We start from the raw sequence: 20717 nt of genomic DNA on the forward strand, positions 1-20717 counted from the left end.
TTTTTACTGTTGTAGACTTCTGTTGGCTTATCAAATATGAAAGCAAAGGAAAAATGTTGGGTTGTGATTTTTATGATCAAAATGCTTCTAAAGCATTCTTTAAATAAATGGATTATGGATTAATCTATGTTTCAGTAGATAGCCTGAAAAGATTGTAGATTTGGGAGTCAAGTAGATCTAGATTCAAATCACAGTACTGCCGCCAGCTAGTTGTGTGACTTTAGCAGTTACTAAATCTTTGTTTCTTACCTGTACAATGACAATAAGTGTAGCTGTTTCATGAGGTTGTTGTGATGATTAAGGTGATTAATTTGGAACATTAGTTAAGTGCCAACACAATGCCTGGCAACCAGTAATGTTAGCTTATTTCTCTTCTTCCCTCTTGTTCTATAAAATTACCTTTGGTGATCAAATTCACCTCCTGATCATTGCTCACAAATTTTAATGTACTTATAATCTTTTCAATGTTATTTTTGTCAACCGTTGGTAAACATATATACATTTTGAGCTACATTTACTTATTTTATATCAAGTTTAATTTGAGGTATGGAATTGTAATTTTTATATCTTTTCAGCAAAGACTGTGATTTTTTACCTAAGTTATATTATCAGTAGGCTGATCATACCATTTATTTAATAGAATATTTGGTCATTCTCTTTTCTGTTCTATGTAACCTTCTGGATAAATACTTGTTTATGTGTAGATTCTGGTTCCAGCTCTGTTCCTAATTTGCTGTGTGATATTGGGCAACTCAGAGTTGAAACCTCATCCATATACTGTTTTCAAATTGTGTAGTCATATTTTAAAATAACCAATGTTAACTGTTAAACATAGGCATAAAATTCCTGTTTTTCTTTTGAAGAATGATAGACGGGGATGTGTACTTTTCTTGTAACTAATTTACTGTATCCTATTTTTTTTAGGACTAAGTTACTAATTTTAGGAGAAGAATTGAATAAAGTAGACTTCCGAAATTATGATTTATTAGGTATTTTGACAAATGAAATTTCATTTACTTATATTTAATTATTAATTTCTGCTTAGAAATACAAAACCTCACATGCACCTTGTAATGTGCAAATCTTGGCAAGAGCAAATTACTAAGCTGGGTCACATTTGTGATTAGTGGAGTAACAAGGTTTGTTCGAAGGTCCAAACAAATTGCTTCACATCTCTGAGACTTAACTTTTTTTCAGGTATAAAGAAGGGGTTGGGGAAAAATATTTAGCCGCTAAGGTTACTTCTGGTTTAATAATTGTAGGCGGAATCTTATTTTATGTCATCAGTTGTATTTTCTGTAAATGGCGTGTGTCTTCCACTATCCTACTTTGTTGATCCAATTCATGTGTTTGTTTTGTTGCTTTGGTTTTAGTCTCTTAGTTTTGACCTCATTTCTTAATCATCATTCTGGTAGTTTGATAGTAGCCAATTTTTAAATCTTTAAAAGTAAATCGCAGCACCAACCTTAACTCTGCTCTTAAGGGTTGAGCTCCTTTAGATTAAGTATCTGCATAACATATATGGCCTTCATGCCATCTTTGTCGGTAAATAAATGCTATACTTTTATTTTTAAATAACTCTCTGAGGTCTGTGGAGCAAAGAAAATTTATTTATTATAAAACTTTTCTTTGGCATACTTTTCCTTTTTAACTTCTATTATAAATACATTTCATTTTTTCCATATGTGCTCATTGTTTGTAGAAAATATACTAAAGGAATTACTAAGAATTGAAAAGTCATTTGCATGTCACCATGGTAACTTCTTCCAATAAAGGATCTGTTATTTGTGGACTGAATTGAAATATGGATATTTGGAAGATAATTCTTTGGCAAAAAAGAGAAAAAGCTGATTCCAAAGGAAAATTAATCGATGTGGGCTACTTTATTTAACAGATATTAATAAAACTAAGGAATTATGTCAGTTCAAGATGCTTCTAGTATATCTTAGTATTCAGGACTATGCAGTCTCATTGAGTTTATTTTTCTATTTAGATTTTCCTCAGAAAATCTTTTGCTGCAGGAAAAATAAAGGGTTTTTCAATGTTTGCTTTGATTTAAAAGTGATAGTGTACTTAATTGAATGTCTGGTTCTGGACTGTTGGTCATGGATCATTTTTTGTTTTGTTATTACTATAACATCTGATACAAGATATATTTCTATGATCTTCCAAAACTAGTATTTCATAAAAAAAGATAGTGACCAATAAATGCAAAATATTTATGACATTTAAGTAATGTTTTAATACATGTACTGTATTTTATTAGCCTAGGATTATTTTATAAGGTAGGTCTTATTATTATGATTTTTATTTTTGAATTGTGAAAAATATTATGGTACAGAAATTCAGAAGAGCTTCATGATTGTCCTTTGGCTGTAGCATATCTCATAATCTCATCATACTTTACTTTCCTTAGCTGTAAAAGTGTCAGTAATCATGACTTCCACTGTCTACATCCCATGTTTGTTGTGAAGATCATGAGATAACATGTGGGAATGACCTCTGAGTATTCTATGACATTGTGCCAAGTGTATCATGGGCCAGATGGTAGTCTAATTGCAGACATGTTAAGTCCTATTGCAATTGATTCTAATATTATTCTGAAATTTTCATGTTGTTTTGAAATTTTATTACTTGATATTAATTGTAATCCTTCAGAGCTTAGAATTTTCTCTCCTTGTTTTGCTGTATAATAACAACAGTTATTATAGCAGGTTTGTTATAGCATGTCTTAGAACATGGTAGTACTTCTGCAGTGTTGGTGGGCATTCTGTTTTTAGGGGTTTTCATCAGCCTCAGAATCTGCAAGTATTTTAATAGACTTCAGGGTCACGATGTGTTAGTCTTTCCTTTATGCTAAACTGCTATGGCATGGTTTTCATATATTCAAACCCTCTCTAATGGAACAGACTACCTCTGTTTTTAAGGCTTGAGTGGAGGATCAACTATGTGTCCCTCCAGTAATGCAATCTGGTGAAGTGTAGGAAATGGCTTTGTCATGTGCACCAAAAAGTGTTCTTTTTCCCATGACTTCCCCTGTTGTATCATCAGAAAAATATGGCCAGAGGAATTCATTTTAAAATATTCCAATTCAGACTACTTCTTACCACTGTCTTTCACTAGGAGAATAAATTGGTCTTTTGCTTCCCTTCTTATCTCTTCTAGGATTAATTTGTCCTCCTAACTGGACTTCTTGCTTCCCATCTTACCCTTGCTTCTTCTCCACAAAAAAGCCACAGGTGTCTTTCAGACGTGTAAACTAAATCATGTCACTTACATCATCCAAAATATCTAGTTTCTCATCACTCTTGCAAACCCTATTCAGTGTCCTTACTTGACTTGTAAGGCCCTCTGTAATCTGGCCACTGCCACCCTCACTGCATTGTCTCTACTTCACGTGTCCACTTTGCATTGTACGTATTAGCCTTTCTGTAGTTTTACACTTAGCTTTGTGTTTGCTCAATGCATTTTCCTGTCTCAGAATCCTTCTCCCATATAATCACATGATTTGCTTCCTTACTTTCTTTAGGTCTCAGCTCATGTAGCATATATTCCAAAAGGCCTTTTCTTATCTTCTAGTTAACATAGAACCTTCCATTGCCTTCTTTCTATTCCTTTACCTTGCTTCCTATTTCTTCACTGGCATATGTTTGCCCTTTCCTCTCAAGCAGTACATAAGAGGTAAGAAAAAAATACTGTTGAATAAATGAGTGATTATAGTAGGTTTGTTATAGCCAGCCTACAGTGGCGATATGAGTGATTAGAGCATTTGGCCACAAATTTCTAGTGACTTGGACTCCAGTCCTAATGTTGGTACTCTCACCCAAATAATTTGGTCTATCTTTTTTATAAAATGGCCTTTTCTATATATATTTTTTGGAGAAAGAATCATATAAGAGCTGTACCTGATAATACATTGGAACTATAAAGTAGAAGAACATGTTAAGGGATTAATAATACCCAAGGAATGAAGAATTATGGTAATGATTGTCCTGATGGTGCTGAGAGTATAGAGAACAGGACTGAAAACACTTAACTGTGTTTCTTGAGAACAACATTAAGTATACAAATTTTTATTTTTGCTGTCTTCTCCTTCTTGTATATTTATTTTTATACATTCATAGGGATAAACTGTATATATGTTTATGTTATGCCTTTTAAACAAGATTCAATAAGTTATGTGTGCTTCTTTATTAAATTAGAGTTGCAGTGATTTATTGATTATAGTAGAAGGCTATGAAATTGCAAGGTACTGTCTGCTTACGTATGTATTGGAGTCAATTTCATATGGTTTTAACCAGGTGGACACTTTGGCTTTATGACTAATATACTTGAGGGATAGCATGGGTTCATAGGGTAACAGGGACACCCAAAGGTTGTTGAGCTGTTTGGGCAGTTCCCAAAATAGACTTCACCTAAATCATTTCAAGACAGTTGGGCATCTCTCCCATTTTTAAAGACCTTTGGGCACAATGACTCTTAACAGTGATTTCATTGTTGCAAAATGGTTATTAAAAGTTTGACATGACTTGAAACCTAGACAGAAACATGTGTCCCCAAAACTCAGTCAGTCTGTCTCTTTGTTTATAGGCATGAGGAATATTATATACACAATTATTTTTGTGTATATAATGCTTTGTTTGTTACCTTTCAAGGTACTTTCTTTTTTGTTTCTCACTCTTCTAACAGTATTTCTCAAAGGGATGCTCAAGGCCAGCTTGCACCAGAATCTCATGTGCTTATTAATTTAACGTGGAATTTCCTCCTTTTCAAAATGGTAGTTAGAATCTCTAGATATGGACTCTCAAAAAACTGAATTTGAAAGAGATCCCTGGCTAAAAATTTGAGAGCAATCGCATCTTATTCTTCAGCATTTGACTCAAAGTTCTTTTTCCTTAATTACATTTGATTTAATCAAGTTTACCATCTAAGAACAATGTTCTGATTTTTGTCTTTGTCTAATTACTAGTACTTATTTATATGATATGAAATAATTTACTTTAGCAGCACTAATGAGCAGTGATTGAAAATACAATGAGTATTTAAGTTATTACAGTAAAAGATATATTGCATTTAATGCCACTCAGAATATTTCCTTTTACTTCAAACCCACCTGTGCCATCATTTTGGCCACTTTCTGTTTTTTGGTCTTTTTGTTTTGTTGGTACTAGGGATCAAACTCATAATCTTGCACTTGCCAAGCAAGGCTTGCGCCACTGAGTTATATCCCCAGCCCTTCTTGCCATCTTCTGAAGCAGTTATGCAAGTTGTGTTTTGTAAGCATCTATGGTTGCACTGTCATGGCTGTCTTGATGTCCTGAATCAATTGAAGTGTTTATACCTTTTATGATCATTTTCACTCTGGGAAGATCCAGAAGTAGCATGTTGCCAGATCTGGTGAATAAAGTTGAAAACACACCATCGTGCCTTTAGAAGCCTGTTTTTCTGTTGAATGGCCCTCAGCAATAGTGGTTGCTGTATTTTTGGTTATACCTTGTAAAAAGGCTCACAAAATGGAACTTCCAGAATTCCTTCAGAAAATGCCAAGAATGACAAATAAGTGTATTCAAATGGAGGGAGAGGATTTTGAGAGAGATTAATGGCAATGTGTCTTTTACAGTAATAAGTTTAAAAAATTACATTCACTGTATGTTTCAATCAAAACCCATCGCTGCAAGAGATTAATAAAAACAAACAGGTTAAAGGAAGTCAATTATGGAGCTGTTTTGTTTGATCTGTAAAGCTGTTGTAAAGGCCACTGTGCATAATGCCGTTGAATCTATTTTCATATATTTTATTATAAATTGTCTTTTTCTTTTTGGAAAAAGGTGAGCTACATTTCCCATGTAGTATAATTTCATATAAAATAAAGTAAAGCAGGTTGGAGGTTATTTGTTTTTTGATTACTGCCCATGTAAGTAGTCTTTTACATATAGAAAATTTAAAAGTTGACTTTCTGAGGGGTTTATACTTATTCTATCCTGCTCTTGCTTGGCAATTTGCCACATAAGCTCATGTATTAAGAAAACTTTCTGTTATTTCTGCAGTTATCTCTAGAAAAGAGAAATTTCCTTTATATTTGACCCTTAAAGTTCATCCTGTTGTGGGTCCTCTCTCAAATAGTGTGTTTGGGAAAACAAAGTACCCATGGATAACATATCCCTCCCAGTAACTTTCATCAGTGGTAGTTTGGAATGCTTAATGGAGTTACTTCATACACTCTTGTTTAAAAAAAGAGACGTAGTAATACGTTAGTGTTGGATGTCACCACAAACAAGACACTTAAAGATGTTTTAAAAGCAGTATATTAAATAGAGATCATGATTTTAAGATGGATTTTGAAGAAATACACTTATTTTGTGATGGAATATCTATTGGCTTATGATAAAATGTACAAAATTCAAAAGGTACTTTACATCACACAACTCAGACGGATATGAAAATGGTACGCTTTGGTAAACTAAAAAAACTGTCTTTCAAAAGACTGTTTAATGATGTGTAAGCATTGGAAATAAAGTTTAAGTTAATATATTTTTATTACACATGATTTTAAATTTGCATGTGCAATTACTTTCTTAGTTGCTTAAAATTTTATTATTTGAGTTTCTTATTAAGTTTACTGGTACAATTTAGATGTACATAATGTCACAGTTTGTAATAACTAAGTCTTGGAAACAACTCAAATGCCCATCAACCAATGAATGGATAAAAAAGATGTGGGTTTTTTGCATGAGTAATTAAATAAGAGGTTATACATTATACCAGCTTATTTCATGCTTATCCTTACAGGGTAATACATTCAAATTGGGCTTATACATAAATCTTTTACTTTATTATTGGGAAAACCTTAAACATGCTTTTATATTTAGGCATGTAGAGGTAGAATTTTTTCTTTCTTTTCCATCTAGATATAAACATCTTGAGAGTAGAGATCACACTGAAGTTTAACTCTGATAAAGTCATTACATCACATTCTGGCATTATTCCTTCATCTTGCAATTATCTCTAGGTGTTTGTTGTGGCATTATATGCAAGAAAATTTTTGGGATTTTATTTGTGCAAAATATTCATTGATTTGATTGGGACTTTGAAATTCTTTCTTAGTTTTCATGCTCTATACAAAGTAACAAGTGTTTATGCCATATGTATGGGTTAAACTTTGTCTAATACAAAAATTTTTGGTTTCAGTGGGTTCCTCCAGGAAAGAAGGCGTTCCTGCCCATGTGAATCTGTCTGCATCCTCCATGTTAATGATTGCAATGCAGTACACATCTAATCCAGGTAAGCAGAAATATGAACAGCTTGACTAATTCCAAAAATAATCACTAAATAAGATGTTAAACAAGGCAAGCTGGAAGGTTTCCTTTAAGAACTTCTCTTGGTAGAATAGACAATTTGAGATGTGTGAGAAATAAGACTTTAGAATTAAAATAAATTTCTCTTGGCTACTGCTAGTAGTAGTGAACTTGCTGGTCAATGATATTTTAGAATTTATGAGGGTGCAATTTTAGAACATTTACTTGAAATTGATTAAATATATGTATATAGAAATAGTTAAACTAGAGAAATATAAAAGCCACCTGCAATTTTGGCAATTAAAGATGCTTAGTTTTAATAATTTAATAAATTTTTTTCTCTAATGCCATGTGAATGTCCTTTTACTTAGAAGAAATTATAAAAGAAGAATTAATGAGTTAAAATTGAAAAAAATTTCAATTTTCTCAGTATTTGTTTATGAAGGCACTTATTTTATTGTGACCTGTCATTGCACATTATGATGAAAAATTATAGTAATAATAGGCCATCTTATTTTCTGTCTTGGATTACTAGTGATGTTGGATAGGTTCGTGTATGACTTAACTCTTCTTGATTTCCTTTTGTCGGCACAGTCACAGATGAACTTGGAAATCTGACCTAAAAGAGAGCTGACCATTGGAGTCATATGCTAAGATATGAACTCACTTTTTATTTTCATTTAATATTTATTTGGAAAGTGAGAAACATTCATAGCATTCTTTTTAGCTTTCTATATAAGTTGACTAATAATTGAGCTTTTGACAGAGGATGAAAAAATATATGTATGTTTTCATTTCAAAATCTTAGTGCTTCTTTGGTCTACAGTATCACCACCCTTGTCATTTTGTCCTTTGAGATACAGTCTCCCTGTGCTGCCTAGGCAGGCTTCCAACTCTTGGGATCAAGTGATCCTTCTGCCTCTGACTCCTGTGTACTTAGGATCAAGGCTTTGTCTTCGTCTGGGCAGCTATACAAAGCACCATGAGCTGGGTGGCTTGCAGACCACATTAATTTCTCACACTTCCAGAACCTAGGAAGTTAAGATCGAGGTGCTGTCTTCTATTGAGAGGGCTGCCTAGCTCTGCTATTAGTTGCTTGACTGTGACCTTAATGGTCTCTGTTTCTTATTTGATTAGCAATTCTGTCTGTAAATAATTTTCCTCTTTTGGGATTTTGCTATAAGGAATCAGTAGAAGGCCACTCTTTCAACACTTCTCTAAGTAATTTCTTCAGCCAAATATATACTTTGTCACTCACAAGCTCTACCCTCTACAGAACACTGGGATATGAACAAAATTCAGCAAAGTTCTTTTCCACTTTATAACAGCAATGGCCTTTCTCCAGTTTTCAATAACACATTCTTCATTTCTGTCTTTTATCTCATCAGAATTGCCTATACTGTTCATATTTCTGCCAATATTCTTTTTTGGATCACATAAACACTCTTTAATAAGATTCAGACTTTCTGTACAGGTTTTCCTTCCTTTTTTCTTTTCAAGACCTCACTAGAACTTTCTTTAAAAATCCATTTATACCAATGTAGGCTTTTCTAGAATGCACTCTGAAATTCTTATAACTCCTATTTATTAGTCATTTCAAAGCTGCTTCAGCATTTTTGGGTATTTTTTACAGCACTGCCCCACTACTTAGTACTAATTTTCTGCTTTAATCTGCTCAGAATGCTGTAACAAAAGTTACCCATAAACCTCTAGTGGGCCCACTTCTTGATTCACAGATACTGTCGTTAGGGTGTGTCTTCAAATGGCAGAAAAAGCAAACAAATTCTCTATAATTTATTTTATAAAGTACTAATTCCATTCATGATAATTCTGCCTTCATGATCTAATTATCCCCCAACAACCCCACCTCCTTACACTATGTACTTTGGGGTTTAGTTTTTAACATATGAATTTTAACATATTTAGTCCATAGCATCCTTAAATCTGAAGTTTGTTATGATTACCAAATGAATTTAACTAAAATGTGTATTTTGGGAAAGTTATATCTCATTCTCACTCTGTTTAAAGGACTGTCAAAATATAATTATATTTACTATATATTGTCTTCTGGGGAAAAAAAGTACTTCATTTGGAATCTAGTTAAAGTCTTCTGAAGTTTAATGTTGAAAGGCAGTAAAGCAGGATGGATAAAATAATGTATTTTGAGGTTAGATGTATATGGATTCATATCTGAGTTTACCTGCAAATTGCCTATTAGTGTAAACTTGAACAATCTCATTAAGGCCAAGTTTCCTTATCTATAAAATGGGAATAATTCTTAAAAAATTTTTGAAGAATATAATAAGTTAAATATATGTAAATTACTTACTTGGCGTAATGACTGGACTATTATAAGTGCTCAATAAATAGCAATGCTAACCCTACAATTTGACATTTTCTTCTTTGAGTTGTATACTTCAGTGAAAAATTGCTGTGATCAAATGGTTATGTTACTGCCAAGTCTTTATCATTTTTTTTCATGATTAGTCTCTCCATTTATTTATATATTTTATTACTCTTAGTCATAGTTCATAGCTTTTATTATACAGGTTTGCCATATTTTTATCCTGAAATATTTCATTTTGATGATCTTTTAATGGAGTTTATGTCCTTTTGCTAATTCCTTGCTGTTAGCATATAAAACTACAGTTGATTTTAAAAAAATTTTATTTAAAGAGAAAAAAAATAAAACAAAAATGGTAGAAATAATACATAATTTCAAAAAAATAAACAGTAAGAAATCACTAGTTGATAAATTACATATTGTCCTCTTCGAAATAGTTGTTCAAGTTACAAAAGTAAAGCATACAAAGTGGACATTCAAACAGTGAGACTGCAAACAGTTCCTACAGTTGATTTTTATGGTAAATTTACATGTTATTCAGGTCATTGTTTTGTGTATTAGTGTTTTTACTCTAAACAATCATGTCATTTCCAATTTACATTAATTTTAGTTATTTTCTATAGGAATTCTATTTGGTAAAACTGACAGTTTTAAATATTATTTTAATGTTATATGTCTTTAAAATATTTTTATTAGTACATAGTTGAAGAATATAATGATTACATATATTTTATGGAATTGTTATATGTGCATAATGCATCTTAATTTTTTTTTTCTTTGTCCCCTACCTTTCTCCTCCCTCCCTGTTCCTTTCAACTGTTGGTCCTTTCCTACTTGCAAAAGCTCTATTTTTATTTTTTCTTCAATTTTTTTCTCTTTTTTTCATCTCTTTTCCTTTCCCCTTCCTGTCAGTTTCCCCACTCGCTTGAAAAAGATCTATCTTCTTCCTATTTATCTTGTATTTTTCTCTCTCTCTGCATAAATATATATGTATATTTTTTCTCATATTAGAGAAACTGCTATATTTAAGCTTGTATGTCTGGCTTATTTGAGTTAGTATTGTGGTTTTGATGTGTCCATGTACCTACAAATGTTTTAGTTTATCTTTCTTTATTTTCATGTGTCCATACGGGGAAATGTTTATAGTCAGGTATTCCATACTAGGATTTATATTTCTGACCCAAAACTAGTCCTGTAATGTAGGAAACAGCTAAGAAGTGAGACAGTATCCACCAGGGGTGCTTTGGGCTCAAGCACTAGGGCATTCTTTTGCTTAAATTTTTGTTGATAGAAGCAAGAAGTGGCAGCTTTGTTCTTACAGTTGATTGTATTTTAACAGCAGAGGATAGTAGTTGCTCAGGTAACTCCTGTGTTTGTGCCTTTGTGCTTGGTTTTGTGAAGACCACACCAGAATATAAAAATAGTTGTTATGGAACACATGTTTAGTTGGGCATACCAAGTATATTCACAGAAATCAGTAATTAAAAGTGAAAGTTGTATGTGAAGAACACCAAGAAATGGTGTAGATGGTGTTAATTCATTATAAAGAGAGAACTTCATAGATCAAACTGATCAGGAAAGGCATCATGCCACTTGAGCGAAGAAAACATGGATACAGTTTTGATTGATAGGGTAAGTGGGGCATTCTGGGAGGGAAGCAGTTTAAACAAATGAGCTTTTTAGGAATGTTCATGGGGCAGTTGGCAGAGCTGAACAAATTTCATGTAGCAGATCCACGTAGAATAGCAAACACTGTGTAAAAGACAGTGTCCTAGTACATCTGTTCTTGAGTTCTCAGTGGTGGTTTAAGGGGAAAATTCCATTTCTATAGTGACTCTTCAATAAATAGCCACTGAGTATGGAGCACGATGGAGAGGGAAACAGAACTGACTCCTGCGTTCACCTATCATATGGTAGTGCAGGGAGAATACATTAATCAAGTAATCATACAATGCAGTATGAAGCTGCAATCATAAGAAGTGCTTAAAGTATCTTGTGTTACTATACTCTATAAAAGAAAATTTTGTGCTGGATGTAGTAGTACATGCTTATAGTCCCAGCACTTGGGAGGCTCAGGCAGGAGGCCATGAGTATGAGGCCAGTTTAAGCTACTTAGTGAGTTCAGATAGTTCAAGCCTAAACTACAAAATGACACCCTGTCTCAAAACAAAGCAAAACAAAACAAAACTCATTAAGGAGATCAGAAAAGCTCCAGAGAGAGCAACTTTTGGTCTGAGAATTAAGTGATAAGTACCGTTAAGCTGGGGGTAGGATAAGGGTTCAGGCAGAGGAACCTTGAGTGTCAAGAAGGAGCTTGTTAAAGTGGTAGGACTGAAGGATCAGTGTGGCCCTGTGGGTGAGGGTTGCCTGCTGTGACATGAAACTTAGAGAACAAGCAGGATGGCCTGGGCTCTGTTAGGGAGCCCTGTGTTTATATTGGGGGGAGCTCTGAAGGGCTTTGAGTGAATGCACATGTGTCACTGTGGTTCCAGTTGAGACTGCATTGAAGAGGAACCAGATTAGGTATAGATAGAACAATAAAGAAGTCACTTATTTGTTTAAGCATGTCAAAAGCAGGGGCAATTGAAATTGAGGAAAGTAGACTTACTGAGAGCTATTGAAGAAGTAAAATGAATAGGTCTTGGTGACATTGAGTAAATTTCAGACTTGTACTAACTGGATGCATGGTTTTTCTGTTCACTGATAAAGAAGATACTAACAGATGATTATGAAATCTATTTTGGGCATATGTTCAAAGTGCCTTTAGGACACCTAACAGAAAGTACATGTAGTTGCGTTATGGGTCGAGAGTTCAAAACAGAACTCTACACTATAGGTAATGAAATTTTAGGCTACATGGAAGTGTTCAGTGACTTTCACTGAATTACACGTTGATGCTAACTTGGTTATATGAATGTGAGATTGCCTAGGGAATACCCCTGAATGAAAAGTAGAGTGGGTCAGGCATGGTGGTGCACCTGTAATCCCAGTGTTTCGGGAGCTTGAGGCAGGAAGATTGAAAATTTGAGCCTAGCCTGGGAAATTTAGCAACTTAATGAGACCCTATCTCAAAATAAAAAAATTTAAAGAGTGATTAAAAAGGGCCAGAGCTGCAGCTCAATGTGAAGTCCTCCTGTTCAGTTCCCAGTACTGTTCTCCTGCCCGAAATCTTAGAAATTCCCACAATGGAACAAGGGCCACTGGATGAAGAGGAAATTGCTAAGGACATTGAAAGGTCTCTGGCTAACAGAGACTTGAAACTATAATCATATTTGCAGTTTGTTTATTAGGAAATCTTAAGATAGCTCTGCAATGATAGGAAGCTGAGACGATATCTTTGTGTTTCTCTTGGACCTCTCCACATATTTGTACAATATTGGCCACTGTAGAGGATATTATAGCTCCACACAACCAGTCAGTCATTGGAGAAAAGTCTCTTTTCTCCAATTCTTTTCTTTCATCAAGAGAAGGGGAGAGGGAGAAAGATGAAAAGAAAAGATGAGAGATGGAATGGGGGAGAGGTAGAGGGAGAGAAAAAGAATTATGTCTCAGAAATTCTCCAGAAGGTTATTTTGTAAGTCTCCCTGGCTACAACTAAGTCCTGTATCCACCTTAGTTGCAAGGAGGTCTGGGGAGCTTGTGTGTTGGCAGATGACAAAGAAGAAAGTGTTGTTGATAACAATAGTGGTGTCACCACAGATGAAAGAATGAGTCCTCAAGGTGCGAGGCCTTTAAAAGGCGACTGGTCAGAAGAACTGACTATTGCTGAAAAGCCAAGAAAGATGCAGACTGAAATATGACCATCGAATTGAATGACCTAGAGGTCATTGGTGACTAAAATGAGACCAACTTCAGGGCCACGGTGGAGCTAGAAGGTAGATTAGGGAAAGCTGCAAACTAGGATGAACGCATTTTTCTTTTTAAGTGAACAAGGCCCATCCAGGGGTCTTGTTCTTGTGTAGCTTCTAGGAATTCCTCTGTAAGATGGAATAAATGATCAAATGGTGAGAATCACATTCTCATCCCGTCAGTATGTCCCTTGCATTCTATCCATCCTTAAGTGAGGTTGAGAATGAAGTCTCAGTTTCTTTCAGCAACAGGCTCTCAGCATAATGGCTGGTGCATAATGAATACTCAATAAATTTAATCTTTTACTGATGTCTTATTTGGCTACTTTTCCCCCCATACATTTATTTAGTACACTCACTGATACAAGATTATGGTGCTGAAATATGGTTGCTAAAGACTTTTCTTAATATGTCTTTTATAAATATGATGTGTGAAATATTGCTCAAGGATCTTGGAATAAATCTTGATGAAGTCAAGGACTAATACGATTTTTACAAAGTATGAATAAAAGTGGATAAATAATTTTCAATTTAATGATTAGAGTGAAAAGTCATGCTGAAGTAGTTAATTATATCTCAGAGGATGTTTTATATGGTATTTACATTTCACATACAAATCGCATTTTCTTTCTTACAGTGTATCATTGTCAGTTACTGGAATGCCTCATGAAATATAAACAAGAAGTTTGGAAAGTAAGTTTTGGGTCAAATTTAAGCCACAATCACTAACTTATATAATATAATAAAATTGTTCTTACATTACAGCTATTACGTGGGTCAAATTTATCAGTGTCTTATTCTTTTTATGTGACAGGGCTTATGCTTTTTAGTTAGCTTTTAGAGCAGAAGCAAAACTTTAAAAACAAGCTGTTTTAGGGCTAGGAATGTATGAGGACCTGGATTCAATTCCCACTTTTAAAATAAAGAATAAACTGTCTTGACAGATAAGTCATTAAATGTACTTATTCTTGGAACTAGCCAGTTATATTGTATGACAAGTATTTTTAGTTTGAAAAATGGCTTGAGAATCTGTCATCTGCCAAATTGGAGATGTTATATGTTAAGAAATATGATTAGGAAAATATTTTTAATGTGGTGTTTGGCATGCTAGTGTATGCTATTCTGAAATCTTTCTATACATGAATCTGATTAGAAATATAAAAAGATAGTATGTTTATAAATTCCCTCTTGGGGAGTCATTTAAAGACAAGCAAACATAAATACTAAAAATAATGTTTTTATGTGGTCTAATCTGTGTAGCATGCCTGTATGATGAGATTCCAAGGAAATTTCCCACTTCACTCACTGCAAAAGAATTTTCACTAGTCTGGTAATATTGAATGAGCAAGATTTATTTTCATTTCATGATGCTAAGTCAAAATATGCTTCCTGTTTCCTTTAGGATCTTTTGTATGTGATTGCCTATGGGCCTTCACAAGTGAAACCTCCAGCTGTGCAAATGCTTTTCCACTACTGGCCCAATTTAAAACCTCCTGGGGCAATAAGCGAGTACAGGGGGTTGCAGTACACAGGTAAGAAGAGAAGAGTCCTGTGATGCCCCCTCTGTATTTCTCCTGTGCCACATTTGCCTCACCTACCTTTAAAAAGAAGTATTTCTGGATTATATTTACTGCGCCTTGGACATCGTCATAAATCCTTTCTGAAAGTAAGCAGTTTAAAAATAAATTAGCTAGCGAGGTATAGTGAGCCCAGCTACCGTGAGAGCTGAGGCCTGAGAGTCACTTGAACCAAGTTTGGTCCAGTCTAGGCAGCAAAGAGAGACTCTGTCTCCGTAAAAAAATTATTAAGTAAAATCAGTTTCAGAAGTATCTATGACACCACAGCAAATTGCCTAAGTTCCAGTTCTATTGGCAATACACCTAGCCTGTGATCTTAACTATTACTAAAATAAATTTCTACAAATGATGAGCTATAAGATTAACGTTGTGAACTTGTTCATCATTTAGCAAAAACCACAGTTGGATAATTGTGTTCTGATAAGAAGAGTTCCATCATTTTCAATGTTATCATTTTATGCACTAAATAAGTTAAATGACCCAAATAACCACATTTTTCAGAAAGAGTTAATGACTGATCAATCTTAGTGTATTTATTAATGAGAAGTAAGCCTTAATTTTAGGTGTAATGACAGATACCTACCAAAAAACTTTGCAAAACCAAACAGCCAACCCCACTCACTTCAGGTTCTAGGTTGCTGTTTATGTGTTATAAAGATCAAAGGAAAAAACCTTTTGGTTAGTGGCATTCTTAATGTCCCTAGCCCCTCTTGCCCCAACACACTACATACAAATTTTTCTGGAAGTGGAAGGAAGAGATAGTTTTGCAAGTTAACCTTTCTTCAACTTATTGCTAATATTCATGTTTTGAGAATATGCTTGTGTATCATTCATCTTTTCAAATGTGATTTGAGGTGATTCTAAGGGGATTTAACTTATTTTGAGTGTCTGATTTATATTTCTGATGAAAGATTTAAAGCCAGTTGTTAGAGCTATTCAAGAGTATGAATATCCCTGACCCTCAATGGGCTTATTCTACCCAGAATAATCAGTGATGACTTTAAATCAATAACATAATGATTGTAAGTGTAAGTAAATTTTTAAAGTTAAAAACTGGTATCATTGGTATTTCATATCATTAATAGCAGACAGTGTTTCAGAGTTGTTAAGTGAATAATTTAAATGTAAAATCAGCAAAAAGTTTGGACACAATGTAATAAAAGATGAAAATACTGAAATAAAGATGATCCCTTTTTCATTAGACTCCTGAAAATCATGTGTATGTGATGTTCAGATGGATAATCCATATAAAATTAGATTCATTTACTTGATAAGTATTTAATGAGTAGCTACAGTGTGCCAGGTACTGTACCTTTTGTTGAGGATACAGTAGCTAACACAAAACTAGATCTTGTGTGCTTTATATAGTCTAGATATGAAAATTGATTCATTTTATTCAACAAATATTTATGAATTATTTATGAATTATTAGCCAGATATTATTCTGGGCACTGAAATGGTGAACAAAACAGATGAGAACATTAAAATCTTGGAACTTACATTCTAGTTGTGAGGAAAATATCCAGATGCTGCAACTCAGTTCAAAAAATGCTACAGCAGAGCATATAAAGAGCTGTGGGAACATAGCTCTCATGACTCACTCTGATGGTAGGCAAGTTTGAGGAGTACTATTTGTTGAAGAAGGTTCTCAAATGAGAGATATTTGAGCAGATACCGGAACTATTGATAGCTATACAGCAGGTGTCAGAGGGGATTGAACTATGAGTAGGTAACATGTGGGTTGGAAACGGAAGGAATGGCATAGGTTTAGGCATGGAAGCAAAAGACAGCTTGATAGTATTTAGGAAGTAGAAAAAGTCAAATACAGCCAAACAGCAGAGTGAGAAGGAGAATAATAGCCACAGCTAAGCAGAAAGTCTTTTGGATCCTGTGGTAGAATGTGAATTTAATCTAATAGCAAGCGGAAACCAGAAATGTTTTAAGTGGAGAAAACACTTGATAATATTTGCCTTTCAGAGGATACCAGAAACCAGCATGATTCTAGGAAGGACCAGCTGAAGCTTTCTTTAATGAAATAGCTTAGCCTATGCCTACTCAGATTGTAGTAACTCTTTAATTTTTTCTTGGCCTAGGTGTGGCTAAGGGCATTCATTCTTCAGTCCATCTTTGCAGTCCTACATCATGTTCCTTTTCTTTGTCAGTGTGTTAGATACCTGCCAGGCATTGTTCTGGGCACAGAGAAAGCAGCTCTCTTAGAATTTCCATTCTAGTGAACCATGGCATTCTATGTAGGAAAAGCATATAATTAAAAAATCATTCTGGTCTGTATATTGCTATTTATCCAGCACTGGCCACTTGTCCAACTTTGTTCTAGCTGGTTGTTATGTTATCTGATATTTTAACCTTTAAAAATTTTATTGTCTTTAATTTTGTGTTTTTAGCTTTTTAGTTGAACACAATTTATGGAATATGTGTCATATTAGGATTTACAGATATTTTTTCAATTGGCCTATACAAAAATTTTGAGTGGTTTTCTTGTTTGAATTCTACAGATGATGAGTGGACACAGAGTTTAAGTAACATACTTGCATTCACAGATGAGGGCCCCAGCTTGAATCTGAAATCTATATTTTTCTATTCTGAGACAGCACTTTTGTCAATTCAGTGCTTTAATTAAATTTTAGCTGGAGCACTAGGATCTTTTTGTAGTGCATGCTTCAGTGAAGGGCATTTTCAGTAGTTAGATGGTACTGCAGTCCCAAATAATTTTAATAATAAAATTATACAGAAACAGAATTTTATGGGTTGGAAGTTCAAAGATGAAGTTTTCTCAGGGATCAAAAGGCTTTTGCATATTTTCCAGTGAGTTACTTCCTTTTTTAAAGAAACATACTTTATTTTTTTACAAAAGAGAAATTTACTCATGTATGGACAAAAAAAAATATGAACTCCCAGAAGTGATCACTGTGAACATTTTGATATATTTCTCACTGATTTTTTGATACATATTTAAAACATAACATTGTATAGAATAATGCAAGATTCTACCAACATTTTCTTATAAAATTACAAATACAGAAACATTTAAGGAATAATCATGTAAACACACATAGCTTTAATAATTGTTTTAATCTACCATACTAGCTCTGCTATTGATTCACTGTAATTTAAACTGTATTTATATGTTTATAGATTATATACTGCTTTTAAAATACACTTAACATGGAAATATTTACCACTCATAAACACATCAAATAAGGAGAATTTGATGATCTGTAGTGTTTACCTCTTTTTTGGTTTATTACTGTGTATCAACAACTACTCCAGTTATTTTGGTCATTATATATGTTTCTTAAAGGTACAAAATAGGAGTTTCATTTTTTTGTGTAATTCTTACATGCATACATTTATTTAAAATAGGTTTCTTCCTGTTAAAAAGGATGCAAAAAATTATGAGAAGTTTCTTAAAAATGAAAACAGCAATTATTGTTGTCCTAAGCACCTCTGAATCTGTAGGAAAGAAAGAAATCATTTAGCAGTTTTCTTTCTAGCTCTGTCCCAATTAGTAAATTATTTAGGTTTGTAACAAAGAATATCACCAGTTATTGCTTAGCTTTGATTTGAATTATGGATCAAAAGACCTAAGATGTGCATCCCTAACAGACTTTTGCAAAAGTAGTTAAGAGAATAGCTAAAGATAAGCACAAGATTAAACTTGACCTAGAGTATATTATGTAATATAAGCTAACCTCACATTAGTAGGGGTGGATTCTTGAATTGTATATAAGGAGGTCTGTCATCGTTTTCTGTTGTAACTTCCCCATTATTCCTTTCTTAGCTATTTAACTGGATTTTATACTTACATGATTAAGAATATTTAAAATTTTATTGTTGCCTTATACACATGCAGAAAAACCCACTAATCGTACATAGAGGGAGTATTTCCTGTCATGTATGTTCTCTCAAGTGATTATCTCTTCCTGTCTAATGTCAGAGATTAATATTGCCTGTCGAATTTTATAGATATTGAAGTAAACATTATTTATTTGTGTGTTGTCCCATGATGTTAATGACAAATGCCCTTTGTGAATTTTTTTGCTATATATAGTTCAGCAAGTGAATGGACCATGGGTTACCTATCTTTTCTATTAGTGGGCGTTGGATTGTTGCCACTTTTTGGCTATTACATCTAATATCATCATGAACATCTTTGTGTGTACCTTTTGGTGAAAAAAGGAACCCACATTTTTGTTAGATATCTGCTTAGAATGGAATTGGTGGATTAGATGTGTCTTTAATAGATAATGGCAAACAGCTTTCCAAAGTATTTACATGTATAATTAAGAGTTCTTTTTTGTCTTATATTTGACATTTTAGGCCATTCTTTGTTTTGTTAGCTTTTAAACTTTAGCTATTTTCAAGGATGTATAGACATACCTTATTGTAATTATAATTTGTCTTTCATTTATTACAAATGAAATTGAAAACTTTTTCATGTTTATTAGTCATTTGGATAGCATTTTTATGTAATCTTTGTCAGCTATGCATGTTGCAAATGCTTTTAATTTTCAATGATATATTTTATTAACTGAAGTTCTTTTAATGTAATCAAACTAGCATTTTAGAAAACTTTAAGAAAATAATTCTCTACTCCAGAACTATGATGATAATTTTTATTTATTAGCAAAACTGTAATCTTTGCCTTTTGTCTTTCAGTTGTATCTGAAAGACAAAAGTTTTTCTGTAGGCATGAGATAATGTTCATTTATTTTCTCTTATGGATAGCCAGTTGACATAATTTATTGATAATATTTTCTTTTCCTTACTGTACATAAGTACCACTTTTTCCTTCTTTTCTTTTTCTTCCTTGAAGAATACCCTATTTAATCCTATCTCCTTACCTGGCTAAAGAGTTTGTCAAGTTAACATACCACAAACACTTAAACTGCTGGGAGTCTGATTTGGATTGTCTTCAACTTAGATTGGGATAATCTTGGTCAATTTAGGGGACTAATAAGAATATTAAATCTTCAAATATACTAACATAGTGTATCTCTTCATTTATTTATGCTTTCTTATATCTTCCTGAAATGATAATTTATAGCTTCCTGTGCAGATGTCTTGCATATCTCTCATGTACTTATTCCTATTTATTTTTGATGATATTGTCATCAAAATTTTTTAAAAATTACATTTCACAGTCTTTTATTGTTAGTATATAGGGCATGTAATTAATTTCATTCTTGATCTTAGCCAAAAAGCTGAGAAGTGATAATACGTGATTAATTTTAGTCTATCAATTTTGTATTCAGAAACTTTGCTAAGTCACGTTCTAAGTTCAATAATTTATTATTGTAATTTTGTTAAAAGTTCTTTTGATATGTGCAACTGTATTATTGTTCAACAATAAAAATATTATGTTTCCTTTTAATCCATAAGGATTTTATGTCTTCTTGTTTTACTGTATTACTTAAAAACTTCTTGTGCTGTGTTGGCTTCTGAGTTCCTTTGTGATTTCTTTTTTGACTCATGGATCATATACAAGGATGATTTATACCTTGTTTCTTCTGTGATTATGTGACATACATAGCATTATTTTACACACTGACACTTTTAAAAAGGCTGAGCATATAGTTATTTTTGTAAATGTTTGTATGTACTTAAAATATTTGTATTTGACATGTGTTTGAAC

At 33.3% G+C, this 20717-nt stretch overlaps 1 protein-coding gene across 10 annotated transcripts in view; it reads left to right on the forward strand.

Moving 5' to 3' along the window:
* The window catches only part of Unc79 (unc-79 homolog, NALCN channel complex subunit), a 272072-nt gene that overhangs the window by 61659 nt on the left and 189696 nt on the right, over positions 1-20717 (forward strand). For all 10 annotated transcript variants that reach the window (XM_063241428.1, XM_063241425.1, XM_063241421.1 and 7 more), the window contains 3 exons: positions 7189-7281; positions 14125-14180; positions 14890-15019. In XM_063241428.1, coding sequence (XP_063097498.1) covers positions 7189-7281; positions 14125-14180; positions 14890-15019 — 279 coding nt within the window. The remainder of the gene's footprint in view (positions 1-7188; positions 7282-14124; positions 14181-14889; positions 15020-20717) is intronic.

Source organism: Cavia porcellus, unplaced genomic scaffold (genome assembly GCF_034190915.1).
Source record: "Cavia porcellus strain 051 isolate PalLab524CR breed Dunkin Hartley unplaced genomic scaffold, mCavPor4.1 scaffold_31, whole genome shotgun sequence".
Lineage (NCBI taxonomy): Eukaryota > Metazoa > Chordata > Mammalia > Rodentia > Caviidae > Cavia > Cavia porcellus.